Here is a 14741-nt window from a genome sequence, read left to right as displayed (position 1 = left end):
TGGTGTCCATTGGGCTAAAGGAGACAGTTTAAAGGTCAAAGTGGACCGCAAACAGGCAGGTCTTTTTCCAATACAGTGGCATGGGTTTGTTTTTTTTATTAAAAAAAAACCCCACGTATGGTCATTTTTAACTGAGTTTAGTCTCCTATAAAAGATATTTCTGAAAATAATTCCCATTTTAATTAAGATTAAGCATAATATTTCTTATATTATCAAGAATAGTATTATCATTTAAGGCAGTCACATTTCCTTTTAGTGCTCTCAATATTAGTGTATTTTCTATAATCTAACATGTGGAACAGACTATAATCTTGAACTCAAATATTTCACAAAGAGAACGATTTAAAAACAAGCAAGTTATGTTTTACCAGTATATTATATATGAGTTTAACTACAAAACTTGACTCTGAAAAAATAACATTACCTCTCAATACCCATGTTGCTCCATCCAGACTTCCACTTTTAAGGAAGATTTCTGCAGAAGCATTAACAATTTGGCATCTTGATGCTAACCTCTCTGGACCAATAAGTCCTTTCAAGCTTGTGAAATGAATCTGCAGTTCATGTAGTTTATCCAAAACCTTCCTGCCCTAAAGCAAGAGAGAAAAAAAGCAGAGGTGCAAATGGACGTAGCGAATACATAATATTCCATAATTAAGCTAAGTGTAGCAACACTAGCCAACTGTTCAGATTCTAGGACCAGGTTTATATTAAAAAGATCAATTTTAATGTGTATTAAAATATGTATGTTTTAAATTTTAAAACAGAACTTTTTTCATCTTTTCAAATTGTTTAATAGATAATCTTACAGAGATAGTCTGAATTGTGATTCTACTCTGAAAAGTGACTATGCAAAAAGCATAACTCTTATTGACACTATCTGTTACACTTTGTGTAATTCAGTCATATTTGCTTACTTGATTAAACTAAAATAAGTTTTTACTTCTTTTTATTTCAGGTAGCACTACAAACTGGATTTTGTTCCTTTTTGTATATCAATAACAGAACTATTTACTAAGGTGTATCAATTGCTCCTGTGCAAACATGCTAAAGAGTTGAATTGCACAGTAGTCATTCCAGCCATAATTTGGCCTGCAGAATCTTTATTTAAGGTGGTGATGTGCAAAGAGATAGCCCAGCTTGATTCTTGCATCCCTGCTGAGTTTGCAGATCTTGAGGTTAGGAAAAAACATGTTTTTATTTCTGCATACATAATATGGGACTCAGAGGCAACAAGTAGACAATTGTAGAGCCACTTTTGAAGTAGAATGTCAACTAAGATGATCTTTTTGAAGGTGTATCTTTAAGTCAATTAAGTAGGATTGACAACAAATATTTTCTTTTTCATATTAACCTTTTCAGTTAGAGAAACCCTGGTGTTTAAAATTTAAAAAGAATTGGCACAGTCTCCCCATCAAATTATTATAACCCAGTAAAATACCTTTGACCATTGCTGTACTGTGTGATAAGAATACATTACACTGATCCCAGTCCTTCCCAGGAAATCTTTGTCTGCTTCATTATGTTGTGGATTTTTGATAACTGGGTGGAAAAAAAAGATTGATGACTGCTATTTTCAAATCCTGGCATAGGACTTTTTTTTTTTTATGTACGCTAAGTCTAAAGAAAATATATGTTCTGAAAAGAACCTATTTCTCAAGTATATAAGATACATTTTTTGAACACATGGCACTGGGCACAAGTATTTCTTGTTATGTCTTAATACAAAAGTTAAGGTAATTAATCCATTAACATTTTTATTCAAAGTACATCACTTTATTCCCTCACCCATGACAATAAGATGCCTGAATAAGTGATGACAATACAGAACAAGTTTTTGTTTTTAAAGTGAATTCTGGGACTCTGAAAGCTTACCAAAATGGCCTTACTGGGGAACAAAGTCCAGACACAGAACTGGTATAGAATGGGTGTTAGTATGGCAAACTTCTCCATACTATGCTACCAATCTGCCTCAACTTCATTATGGATGTAAGCCTCTAGGGCAGAAAAGGTAGTTCAGGCTCCCAACTGTAATAGTGATTTTGTGATATGAAAGTGTGAATTGGACTAAGACCACAATCATATAATTGATTCATATAATTTGAGTCAAATAGCCATCAGATGGTAATTTTTGGTTAGTAACAGTCCAGGCTAGATTTGAACCAATAACCTACAAAGACAAAAGGCTTACTGCTATCCTACTGTCAACACCCTGAGCTATCCAGTTTTCCAGAATGGAAGTTCTGATAGGAACAGTGCTATGAACAGGTAAGAGAACAGGTGAAAAGGACTAAGGGCTTGTCTACATTACCCGCAGAATCGACAGGCAGCAATTGATCCAGCGGGGGTTGATTTATCGCATCTAGTCTAGACATGATAAATCGACCACCGAGCACTCTCCCATCAACTCCGGTACTCCACTAGAGCGAGAGGTGGAGGCGGAGTCAACAGGGGAGCGTCAGCTGTCGACCCACTGCGGTGAGTAGATCTAAGTACGTCGACTTCATCTACGTTATTCACGTAGCCCTTAAGGGCTATTCCTTTAGCCCTTAAAGGATTAAACAATTCTGAAAATCCAAAAATGAAGTTAAACTAATTGCTATGTAATCTTGTTAAACAAATGTGTGTACAGGCACAAACAAATATATCTAGTAGAATTTTCAGTTTTAAAAGGAAGGATTTTTTTCAAATAATCCAGAATATTTAAATTACCATTACTGAATCCCTTGTCAGGAATCAAATTTTTGACTTAATTTATCATCTGCAAAGACAATATGGAAGAACGAGGAGTACTTGTGGTACCTTAGAGACTAACAAATGTATTTGAGCATAAATTTGTTAGTCTCTAAGGTGCCTCCTTGTTCTTTCTGCTGATACAGACTAACATGGCTACCATTCTGAAAGACAATATGGGGAACTGTTACCATGAAAAAATAATTTAGTTGAGGAAAAAACATTTTTTCAGCTTAGTGAATTTTGAGATGAACTAAAATTTTTTTTAAAAAAAATAAGACGTTTAAGTTTCCAAACCAATAAAAGAATGTTTGTGTAAACAACTTACAAATAAATATTTTAAAGATTTTTGCAAGGTTTTTACCTGCAAAGATCTGAGGTCAGAAACGTGTGCTTTAACTTGCTGCTGTTGATAATAAGCAAAAACGAAGATTACACACCTGTAAAAGGAGTTCTTCAAGATGTACTCTGCATTTTCGTACTCCTGGGATACTCCAACCAATGCAGCCTGAACAGTAAAGCTCTAGCTAGCAGTAGCTGTTGGAACACTCATACACTTCCATCACCTCCTCCCTCAATGAATAAATGTTTCAGGGCAAAGCTATAAAGGGGGTGTGGCACTCCAGCCGCCTCAGTTTCTTCCCCTACGACAGGACTTTGAGGTAGGGGAGAAAATCCCATGAGTGTGAATACGCAGAGTCTATTTTGAAGAACACTGATTACAGGTAAGTCATCTTCATTTCTCCTTTGAATGTTTTTTGCATATTCCCACTCATGGGATAGATTAAAAAGCAGTACTCTGATCTAGGATTTTGGAACCACAGAATTCAACTTGAACAAGGACCATAGAACTGGCTTGCCAAATTTTGCATCAGACCTAGATTCCAAATCTAACAAGTGGTGTTTAGTAAAAATGTGTACTGAACTCCATGTTGCTGTTCTAAATATCTCTATTAGAGGAATGTATCTAAAAAAAGCCACAGAAGCTGCTTTCAATCTAGTACAATGTGTTTTAATTCCCTGTGGAAGAGACAAACCCATCAATCTATAAGCTTCGTAAATACATAATTAACCATCCTGAGAGCCTTTGAAAAAGAAACAACTTTATCCTTGTTTATTGCATACAAAAAGAGGAATTTCAGAGATTGTCTTAATTGTCTATTTCTCTCTAAATAAAAGGCTGAAGTCCTTTTAACATCTAGGATATGTAATTTAGCTTCCCCATCCTGAGCATGAGGCTTGGGAAAGAATACTGGTAAAATTATAGACTGATTTATATGAAAATCAAAGACCATCTTTAGTAAAAATCTTGAGTGCGTACGTAAAATTATCTTTATGAAGAACAATAAATGGTGGATTAGCCAGTAAGGCATGTAATTCATTTATGTGTTTTCTGAAGTGATAGCTATCAAAAAACACTGTCTTAATAGACAGGTGGAACAATGTACAGTTTTCCCAAAGGTTCAAAGGGAGGTTTCATCAGTTGTGAAAGCACTGTGTTCAAATCCCAAGATCGCATAGGGTCTCTTATTGAAGGATATACATTAGTAAGACCTTCTAAGAATCTTATAGCTCTTTCATGAGTAAAAAATTATTTATTTTCCACAGCTACATTGTATGTTGATATAGCTGAAAGGTCAATCTTCATGGAAGAGAGTGAGAAACCCACTCTCTTAAAATATAATACATATTCTAATATATAATTAGTGAGTGCTGTATATAGCTCTATATCATACATGGAAATCCACAGTAAAAATCTTTTCCATTTATGACTATAAAACATTTTCATTTGGACTCTTTTCTTGAATTTAACAGTACATTTTACACCTTTAACAAATAAGACTTTTCTATCAATCCCAGAGTTTTATTCCCCAGGCCGTTAGAGACACACACTGATGATCTGGGAGATAACACAACAAGAAGGGATGGTCTAACAAATCTGGTACAATGGCAAAAGTTCAATTAACCCTCTGGACAGGCAAATTAAGTCCAGGTATCACTGTTGTGTGGCTCATGCTGGTGCTACTAAAATTACTCTGGCTTTGTCTTATTCTGTTTATTACTCTTTAAATGAAGAGAAACGGGGAAACACATACATTACTCCTTGACCCCAATTTATCAGGAATGCATCTGACACTGCTCTCAAACAAAATCCGATGCAAAAAAGATTATAGGATTCCTCCACAATGTGAAAAGGTGTGTTACTATTTTGTTCTTCCATTCTTGTATTTGAGAAGTCAACCTGCTTAGATGACTTGTAGGATATTTTGTTCCCCAGAAACATGAATGACTATTGGGTGAATGTCTTGTTATATACACCAATACCAAAGATACCTTGCCACTATGCACAATTGCAGGGAATGAGCCCTGCCTTGTTTGTTTAGATAATTTAATGCTGTCATATTCTGTCACCACCTGCACTCCCCTGGTGTTTGACCTCAAGCAGAAATGACTTTAGAGCCAACATGATTGCTTTCAGTTCTAAGATACTGACATGTTCCTTTGGTGACCAGTGAGCTCGGACTAAAGATCGTTGTTTAAATGGGCCTGCCATCCCAGAGTAGACGCACTGGAAGTAGAGGCAATCAAGGTAAAGCAGCTTATGTCGTCCTAACTATGTGAGCCTACATATTACAGCGTTCCCCCTGCTGCTGTAACGTGCCCACTCTGCCAACCTAGTAAATCCACCTCGACGAGAGGCTTAAGGCTTATGACTACGTAGTTTGGGCGACGCAATGTTTGTACAGACCATAGGCTGCAGCACCCACGGGGAAAAATTAGTGGGTGCTCTGCACCCACTGGCAGCCAAGCTCTTCCCACTCCCACCTCCTCCCTCGAGCATGCCGCGTACCTGCTCCTCCCCCTCCCAATGCTTCCCGTCTGCTGCCTAACAGCTGTTTGGCGGCGCTTAGGACTTTCCACGAGCGAGGGTGAGGAATGGAGACGCGGTGTGCTTGGAGGAGGAGGCAGTAAAGAGGCAGGGCAGGGGTGGGGACTTGTGGGAAGCTAGTGGAATTGAGGCAGGGTGAGGGTGGAATTGGGGCAGGGCCAGGGGTTGAGCACCCATCGGGCAAAGGTGAAGTCGACGCCTATGGCACAGACACTGTGTTGCTTGCATCACCTGTTGGCTGGAGCTGTGAAATGGACTTCTTGACAAGAATGCCACTTTCACTGCTGGTAGAGTCCCTGTTTTGAAATTGAGGGAGGAAGGGGAGGGGAGGGAGGGTGTTCCAGCTGTGAGCTCCAGCAGAGCTGACAACTGGAGCCCAGCTGCCGTCAGGGCTCTCAGCTCCCTGCCCCACACAGAGCTCGCAGCCCCCCACCTTAGCTCTCAAGTTTGTGCAAATATTCCTGGTGAGGACGCACACCACAGACAGAAGGAGGGTATGTGGAAATGAAAAATCACAGTAATTACTGCAGTGGCTGTAAATCAGCCTAACATAGGTCAACTGAATTGTGTAGTGTAGACATGGCCTAAGTACCACTGATGGCAGAGAGGGAGAGACTGAAAGATATACCCTTCATTACAGTTAGAGCACATGTCCACAACATCAGTGTTGTCAACACCTGCTGTGGAATTACTAATCTGCCATGCTTGTTGTCTAAGCCTGTTTTGTAATTTCTCACTAGCCAGTGTTGCAGGTCAGTCATCCAAAGTATGGCATCACTGATGTGGTTGATGCTAAGAGACCTAGTGAACCAGAAAAAAGGAGTATTGACTGTTATGGGGACTTCAGAAGGAGATGTATAAACTATTTCACTTTCATAAAGCTTTCTTCTGGGAGAAGGCTTTTGCTGAAGGCAAGTCTGATTAAGGCCCTATGAAAAGGAGCCTTTGAGTAGGATTTAGGAATGATTTTTCCCAATCTATGCATAATCCCAGGTTTGGAAAAAGTAAACAAATTTGTTCCACACATAGCAAGACTTCTTACTTCAACAACGCTTTTATTAAGCGGTCATCTAAGTAAGGATATACATAAATTCCATTCCTTTAGATATGCTGCCACTACAGAAATACATTTCGTAAACATCCTTGGAGCTGTGGATAAACCAAAGGGAAGAACCCTGTACTGAAAATGGTACCCTTCTACCACGAAGCACAGGTTTTTTTCAATTACATGGTTTTATTAAAATATAGGAATATGCATGTTTTAATCCAGAGCTGCAAACCAATCCTGAAGGGAAAGATAAGGGATCCTAGAAATTAGAGATAACATGCAGAAACAAAACTTTGTATATAGATGTTTAATTTTCTGAGATCCAAAATGGGATGAAGGTGCCCATCTTTTTTCAGAATTAGAAAATAGCGTAAATAAAAACTCCGCTCTTTGTGTCCGAAAGGCACGGTTTCTAACGCACCCAACTGTAATAGAGACTGAATACTTTTCTGAGCAAACTGAGTTGAACCTGATCCCCAATCAAGGAAGGAAGTGGTAGTTTTTTGGGAAGGAGAGTTATGAATTGTGTTGAATTCCAATTTGCAATAATTTCCAGAATTCACCCGTTGATGCTATTAATTTCCACTGATGGTGAAAACAGGACAAATGTTCCCCAAAGAGAGAGGTAAAAGAGTGTAACAGGATTAACTTGTGGCTGGGTCTCTTGCCAAATCTGAAACCTTGCAGGAGTTGCAGAAGATGAAGTCAAAAATTTCCCTTTATTATTACAAGGTTTAAACTCTCTCTTCTTCAATCGCTGATGTTGACAAGAATAATATTGAAGACTGGTGGTAATAATTCCTTCTTTGGGGTAAGGAATTGATGAAGAATATAATGGGTATTGCCTTTGGTATCTGAATCGTGGAACCAAAGATGATCTTTATGTCATATTAAAGAAATCTAAAGATTTAGCTGACCTCACATTCTTCATTTTCTCTAACACCTCGTCTGTCTGCATGCTAAACAGACCCTACTCTCCCATAAAAGGAAGATCCTTGATTCTCATCTTAATCTCTGGCGGAAGACCCACTGATTGCAGCCATGCATGCTTTCCAAATGCAATAACCAAAACTATTACCCTAGCTGAAGCAACCAAAGAATCAAATGCAGCCCTTAGCTGATGTTTAGCAACATTCTGCCCTTTCATTAAAAGGGCATTTGCTAACCTTCTATGCTCTTCCAGTGAAGAACTGAGGAATGATGACTTTCCACCCACAGATGATGCTGGTATCCAGCCATGAGAGATCTTCATGATTTTAAATATGCACACCTAACATAGCTGAAGGAAACATTTTTTCCTCACAAATATATCCAGTCTTTCCCCTTCTTTCTCAGGAGTACAGTGAACTTGGACATCTCTCCATCTATGCAGGTCAGCCTCCATCACCAACAAAGCAGGAGATGGCAGAGCATAAAAGTATAAACATAGCAAGATCTTTATGAGGGAATTGGTATAATTTGGCAGTCTTTTTCAACATAGGCAGCTGAGGGAGCATTCCAGCTTGTTTTTGCTGGTTAAAGCCACCATTCTAATAAGGAGAAAAATATAAAAAAAACAGGTGAGAATTCCTCAATAGATACTGACATATATGATGTCTGTCATGCAATCCATAATTCATGAAATGACACCACATCCTCTGATGGTGGTGCTGCTGAAGTGTTGCCCACATTTTCCCCTAGAGAAGGCACCCCTCCAGAGTCTGGATCTGACTCTTGTATTGCTACTAATTCCTCCTCGTCTAATGATAACTTGCTTACCACTGTAGACTTATCAGAACTTAGATGCATTGGTGGATATGTATCCTTCAGATCTGATAATATCATCTCAGTACCAAACTGGCAATTGTCTATTGCCATATAGAGAAACATGCTGATAAGATGCAAGAGATAGCCAATGACACCTGAAAGCGGTACTTGCCAGTCAGGCCAAAACTCCATACTCAGATCAGTTGGACATTTCTTTGTCCATATGGATCCAGAACACATGAATGAGGTTGCTGATAATACTTTTTCTCCAGATCAGATCTCTGAGCTGCACTTCTTCTCCAATCCGAGCCCATTCTCAGTTCAGATGGAACCAGAGACAGCAGTCTCCTTGGTTGAATAAAGGAGAACAGAGGAAAAACTCTTTTCTGGACACCCAGAAGGGGTCTGAGATGGCAGAAGCAGAAGAGAACCTGAATTCTTCAACTCTTCCTTCTGCCTTGGGGGAGCATTTAATTGAATCGGTTGCAACAAAATGTCCAATTCTGCTCAACTGAAATACATGGGTTAATTACCAATGGAGCCAGATCCAGATTCAACTGATGAAATTGTGCCATAACTACTATTTGTTGCAGTGCTGTGTCAATATTGTCTACCACTTCCATATATTTTTCCCCTGCCTCAACAGATCCTTACCTCATGCTTTTGGACCTGGCTCATCTAAATCAGACAAAGAACGTCTGACTCTACCACAGGAATATGTATCCTGCATATGTTCCTTGAAGACCCTTTGGTCAGATGTCTGTCCCTCTCTCTCTCGCATGTACTCTTTCTTCAAAAGAGGCCGACTCCAACTAGGACTGAGCGCTCATGCTCTCCATAATAGCTGTGTCCTTTCACAGTGAACTAGCTCTGGAAACAGAAGCCCACTTTCAGATCCTTTAGTACTGGGTACCAAGGTGGAGGATTTGTCCTTCTTCCTTACAGACTTACTCGACGCTGACACTGGTCTCTGAGACTTGTTTGAAGCTTGCTTGGTTCCATACAGTTTTGCTGACAGTGCTTCTTGTAATAAAGTCACCTGAAGCCTGTTCTGTCTCACCTTTGTTGCTTGTGTTATGCAAATAAAGCATTTTTAAAAGTGAGTGTCTTTCACCCAAGAGCCAGGCATGTGTGTCAGATGCCAGAAATAGAACCAGACTTTATACACCTTTTTAAAACGGGGCTTTTTATTCTTCAGTTTTATCATCTCAAAACCAAAATATTTACAACCAAGTTAATCAACACTAACAGACAATTAATTAATTCTAACTAGAAATTATTAACTAGCTGACAAGGTATGGATCCGGAAGCAGTCCAGAGCATTCCCTGATTTGTTCACCTGTTTTCAGTTTGAAGGACCTGAGGCAGCTGAAGCACCATGCCCTGGAACAACTGACATTCACAGAGGGGAGAGGGAAAGGGTCACGTGAGCTGCTACTGCTAGCTAGAGTTCTACCATTCAGGCTGCACCGGTTGGAGCAACTCATGAATGCTAACATGCAGAGGATATTGAAGGTGGTGGTGCTGCATTTCTTACTATAGGTGTACATAACGTCACTAAGGATTTGTTCACACTTAGAACGCAGCAATGCTATAGCGCTTCAGTGAAATTCTCCCACTGGAGCAGGTACTCCACATCCCCAAGAGGTAGTAGTTACATCAATGAGGGAAGCCCTCACTTTGACACAGTGCTGTCTACACCGGAAGTTTGGGTGGTATAACTGCATTTTCCACACGAGTGATGTAGTTATACCGAAATAAGTTTGTAGTGTAGACCAGGGCTTAGTACTGAAGAGAAAACAAACTTCTTAGCCAGTGAGTAAATGAGGCACCAATGTTCAAGAATTGTTTGAAATGTATTTGAAATTAATGATTGTTGTCAATAATTTGGGATCTCGTAACTTTTTGAACTTTAAAAAAAAATTAAGGTTCACCTTCAAGTTTAATTGAAATTGTCCCGCTGCAATATATACATTTTCATTAGGTAATAATACACAAGCTTCAGCTTGAGTCTAACAAATAGGATAGTATGCAAGAACCCATGGAACATGGCAGTCCCCAGAAGACTCAGATTGTGTGTTTGATTACTCGACTGATATGCATCATCTCTCCAAATATGTTCTGTGGAAGATATCACACTTTGTGCTAAGAATGAGTTGATGGTTATTCTTATGAAAGTTCTCACTAAACTGAGATGATTTTTTCCCTTTTTTGTGCATTAACATTACTGAAACTCTAAGCATGCCTGTGGTGCAGACTACAAACGAACTCTTAACAGCCAGTCATCTAAATAAGTGCATACAGAAGTCTCTTGTAGGCTGTCACTACACCTGAGTACCTGTTGATAATTCTTGGAATTAGAAACATCCAAAGGGAGGATTTTGTATTGATTATGATTCTCACTTATACAAAATCATAGTTACTTCTATGTGTTAGTCTGATGGATATAAAGCATGCATCATGACAAGAGCTCCAAACCAACTGCATATACTTAATAAGAGAATTATGCAGGGTACAGTCATGGGAATAGAAAATACTGGGAGCAGACTCCCATTCTCTCAATACTGCTTTAGAAACTTAGAATGTCCCAAACAGAAGGGAAAACTTCATCTCAATTTTCCAGGAAAAAATGTTGGGGGCAGCATGAAGTAGAAATAGAGTAACCTCTGAATAATTTCCAGCACCTATTTGTTTTGAACTCCCAGAAACACCTTCAAGTCTGATGTTTGAAAGATGAAGTAACAAAAGATGTTCTAGGAGCACAGTGCCTGACTCTCTGCCTCCACACAAACAGTTTTCTTTTGGAAGAATCTGAGAGGACAATCCAATGGCTACTCATATGAGCTTTGCTATTTTTGGACCAAAAGAGAAAATTGTTTTTTTATAAAAAAGATGATTCAGCCCCAATAAAGTATGGATCTAAAGTATTATAGTTCCTGAAGAACGTAATTTACTTTCCAGCCTAAAAGCTCTAGTCCCTCAAATCAAATATTTTCCACCTTACTTGGAATATTCTGCTGAAAGCAAGAGCACCAAAAGCAAGACAGCCTTTCTATTGTAACTACGGCTGCCAAGTGATTAAAAAAATTAATCGTGATTAATCGCACGATTAAAAAAAGTAATCACGATTAATCATGCTATTAAACAATAACAGAATACCATTTATTTAAATATTTTGGATGTTTCTAAATTTTCTACAATGTCAGACTTTGCAGGGGTTCTCAAACTAGGGTTCGGGACCCCTCAGGGGGTCGTGAGGTCATTGTGAGGTATCATCCTCCAAGACTTCTATAACAGGAGATATATGGCAGAATGAGGGTAAAATAGAGCAGGGAGACATACAATTCTCCCCCAAGGGAGTTCAGGCACAAATTTAGTTAACTCATTATCTTTTCTGATTTAGACACCTTTGAGAATGATTCTGATTAGGACAGATGTTCATACTACTGTCTCCAAGATGGGCTGAAAACACAAGCTGTGATAATCATAGAACTGGAATGGACCTTGAGAGGTCATCTAGTCCAGTCCTCCGCACTCAAGACAGGACTAAATATTATCTATACCATCCCTGACAGGTGTTTGTCCAACCTGCTCTTAAAAATCCCCAGTGATGGAGATTCCACAACCTTTCTGGGCAATTTATTCCAGTGCTTAACCACTCTGACAGTTAGGAAGTTTTTCCTAATATCCAACCTAAACTGCCCTTGCTGCAATTTAAGCCCATTGTTTCTTGTCCTATCCTCAGAGGTTAAGAAGAACAATTTTTCTCCCTCCTCCTTGTAACAACCTTTTATGTACTTGAAAACTGTTATATCTCCTCTCAGTCTTCTCCTCTCCAGACTAAACAAACCCAATTTTTTCAATTTTCCCTCATAGGTCATGTTTTCTAGACCTTTTATCATTTTTGTTGCTCTTGTCTGGACTTTCTCCAATTGGTCCACATCTTTCCTGAAATGTGGTGCCCAGAACTGGGCACAATACTCCAGCTGATGAGGCCTAACCAGCGTGGAGTAGAGCAGAAGAATGACTTCTCATGTCTTGCTTACAATACTCCTGCTAATACATCCCAGAATGATGTTTGCTTTTTTTGCAACAGCGTTACACTGTTGACTCATATTTAGCTTGTGATTGACTATGATCCCCAGATCCCTTTCCGCAGTAATCCTTCGTAGGCAGTCATTTCCCATTTTGTATGTTTGCAACTGATTGTTCCTTTGTAAATAGAGTACTTTGCATTTGTCTTTATTGAATTTCATCCTATTTACTTCAGACCATTTCTCCAGTTTGTCCAGATCATTTTGAATTTTAATCCTATCCTCCAAAGCACTTGCAACCCCTCCCAGCTTGATATTGTCTGCAAACTTTGTAAGTGTACTCTCTATGCCATTATCTAAACTTTGATGAAGATATTGAACAGAATCAGACCCAGGACTGATCCCTGCAGGACCCCACTTGTTATGCCCTTCCAGGATGACTATGAATCTCTGGGAACGATTTTCCAACCAGTTATGCACCCACCTTATAGTAGCTCCATCTAGGTTGTATTTCCGTAGTTTATGAGAAGGTCATGCAAGACAGTATCAAAAGCCTTACCAAAGTCAAGATATACCACATCTACTGCTTCCCCCCATCCACAAGGCTTGTTATCCTGTCAAAGAAAGCTATCAGGTTGGTTTGACACGATTTGTTCTCGACAAATCCATGCTGACTTATTTATCACATTATCTCCTAGGTGGTTGCAAATAGATTTCTTAATTATTTGCTCCATTATTTTTCTGGATACAGAAGTTAAGCTGACTGGTCTGTAATTCCCGAGAATTATTATTTATTTCCCCTTTAATAGATGGGCACTATATTTGCCCTTTTCCATCTTCTGGAATGTCTCCCGTCTTCCATGACATTTCAAAGATAATTGCTAAAGGCTCAGATATCTCCTCAGTCAGCTCCTTGAGTATTCTAGGATGCATTTAATCAGGCCCGGGTGATTTGAAGACATCTAACTTGTCTAAGTAATTTTTGACTTGTTCTTTCCCTATTTTAGACTCTGATCCTACCTCATTTTAACTGGCATTCACTATGTTAGATGTCCAATCGCCACCAACCTTCTTGGTGAAAACTGAAACAAAGACGTCATTAAGCACCTCTGCCATTTCCACATTTTCTGTTCTTGTCTTTCCTTCCCTCATTGAGTAACGGGCCTACTCTGTCCTTGGTCTTACTCTTGTTTCTAATGTATTTGTAGAATGTTTTCTTGTTTCTTTTTATGTCCTTAGCTAGTTTGATCTCGTTTTATGCCTTGGCTTTTCTAATTTTGTCCTTACATACTTGTGTTATTTGTTTATATTCATCCTTTGTAATCTGACCGAGTTTCCACTTTTTGCAGAACTCTTTTTTGAGTTTTAGATAACTGAAGATCTCCTGGTTAAGCCAGGGTGGTCTCTTGCCATACTTCCTATCTTTCCTATGCAGTGGGATAGTTTGCTCTTGTGTCCTTAATGTCGTCTCTTTGAAAAACTGCCAACTGTCTTCAACTGTTTTTCCCCTTAGACTTGCTTCCCATGGGATTCTACCTACCAACTCACTGAGTTTGCTAAACTCTGCCTTTTTGAAATCCATTGTCTTTATCATGCTGTCCTCCCTTCTACCATTCCTTAGATTCATGAACCATACCATTTCATGATCACTTTCACCCGAGTTGCCTCCACTTTCAAATTCTCAACCAGTTCCTCCCTATTTGTCAAAATCAAATCTAGAAGAGCCTCCCCTGAGTAGCTTTCTCCACTTTCTGAAATAAAAAATTGTTTCCAATACATTCCAAGAACTTGTTGGATAATCTGTGCCCTGCCATGTTATTTTCCCAACAGATGTCTGAGTAGTTGAAGTCCCCCATCACCACGAAGTCCTGTGCTTTGGATGATTTTGTTAGTTGTTTAAAAAAAGTATCATCCACCTTTTCTTCCTGGTTTGGTGGTCTTTAGTAGACCCCTACCATGACATCACCATCATCATGACAATGTTGCACAATGGCATGGACCCAGCAGTATAAAACACAATTTTAGTACAATTTAACCTAAAAAAACCAAACCAAAACAAAAATCAAGAACTATATATAAATAGTTTAAAGAGTAAGGGCGGTTGAGATGAAAGGGGACAGACCTTGCTCTGTCAGCTTGAACAAATGAGGAGTCTCACTCAGGGACTGCATCTCTTTAAACCTCCTCACACTGCATGCTAGTACAAAATGTATTTTCCTCCTTAATTAACAGTGTTTATACATACAGCATATTATATCTCTGCTCCAGAAACATTAATTGTTTCAATTTG

The 14741-nt window shown here is 39.0% G+C and overlaps 1 protein-coding gene across 6 annotated transcripts in view; it reads right to left on the bottom strand.

The window, feature by feature from the left end:
* The window catches only part of TOPAZ1 (testis and ovary specific TOPAZ 1), a 101781-nt gene that overhangs the window by 18725 nt on the left and 68315 nt on the right, over positions 1 to 14741 (bottom strand). For 4 of the 6 annotated variants that reach the window (XM_048838657.2, XM_048838658.2, XM_048838660.2 and 1 more), the window contains 2 exons: positions 1442 to 1542; positions 425 to 590 (listed from right to left, as the gene is read on the bottom strand). In XM_048838657.2, coding sequence (XP_048694614.2) covers positions 425 to 590; positions 1442 to 1542 — 267 coding nt within the window. Of the gene's footprint in view, positions 1 to 424; positions 591 to 1441; positions 1543 to 14741 lie in introns of those variants that run through there. The other 2 variants (XM_048838662.2, XM_048838661.2) reach the window with 2 other exon arrangements.

Source organism: Caretta caretta, chromosome 2 (assembly GCF_965140235.1).
Source record: "Caretta caretta isolate rCarCar2 chromosome 2, rCarCar1.hap1, whole genome shotgun sequence".
Classification (NCBI taxonomy): domain Eukaryota; kingdom Metazoa; phylum Chordata; order Testudines; family Cheloniidae; genus Caretta; species Caretta caretta.
The sequence above is the reverse complement of the archived record's forward strand: the minus strand, read 5'-3'. Positions and strand labels throughout refer to the sequence as shown.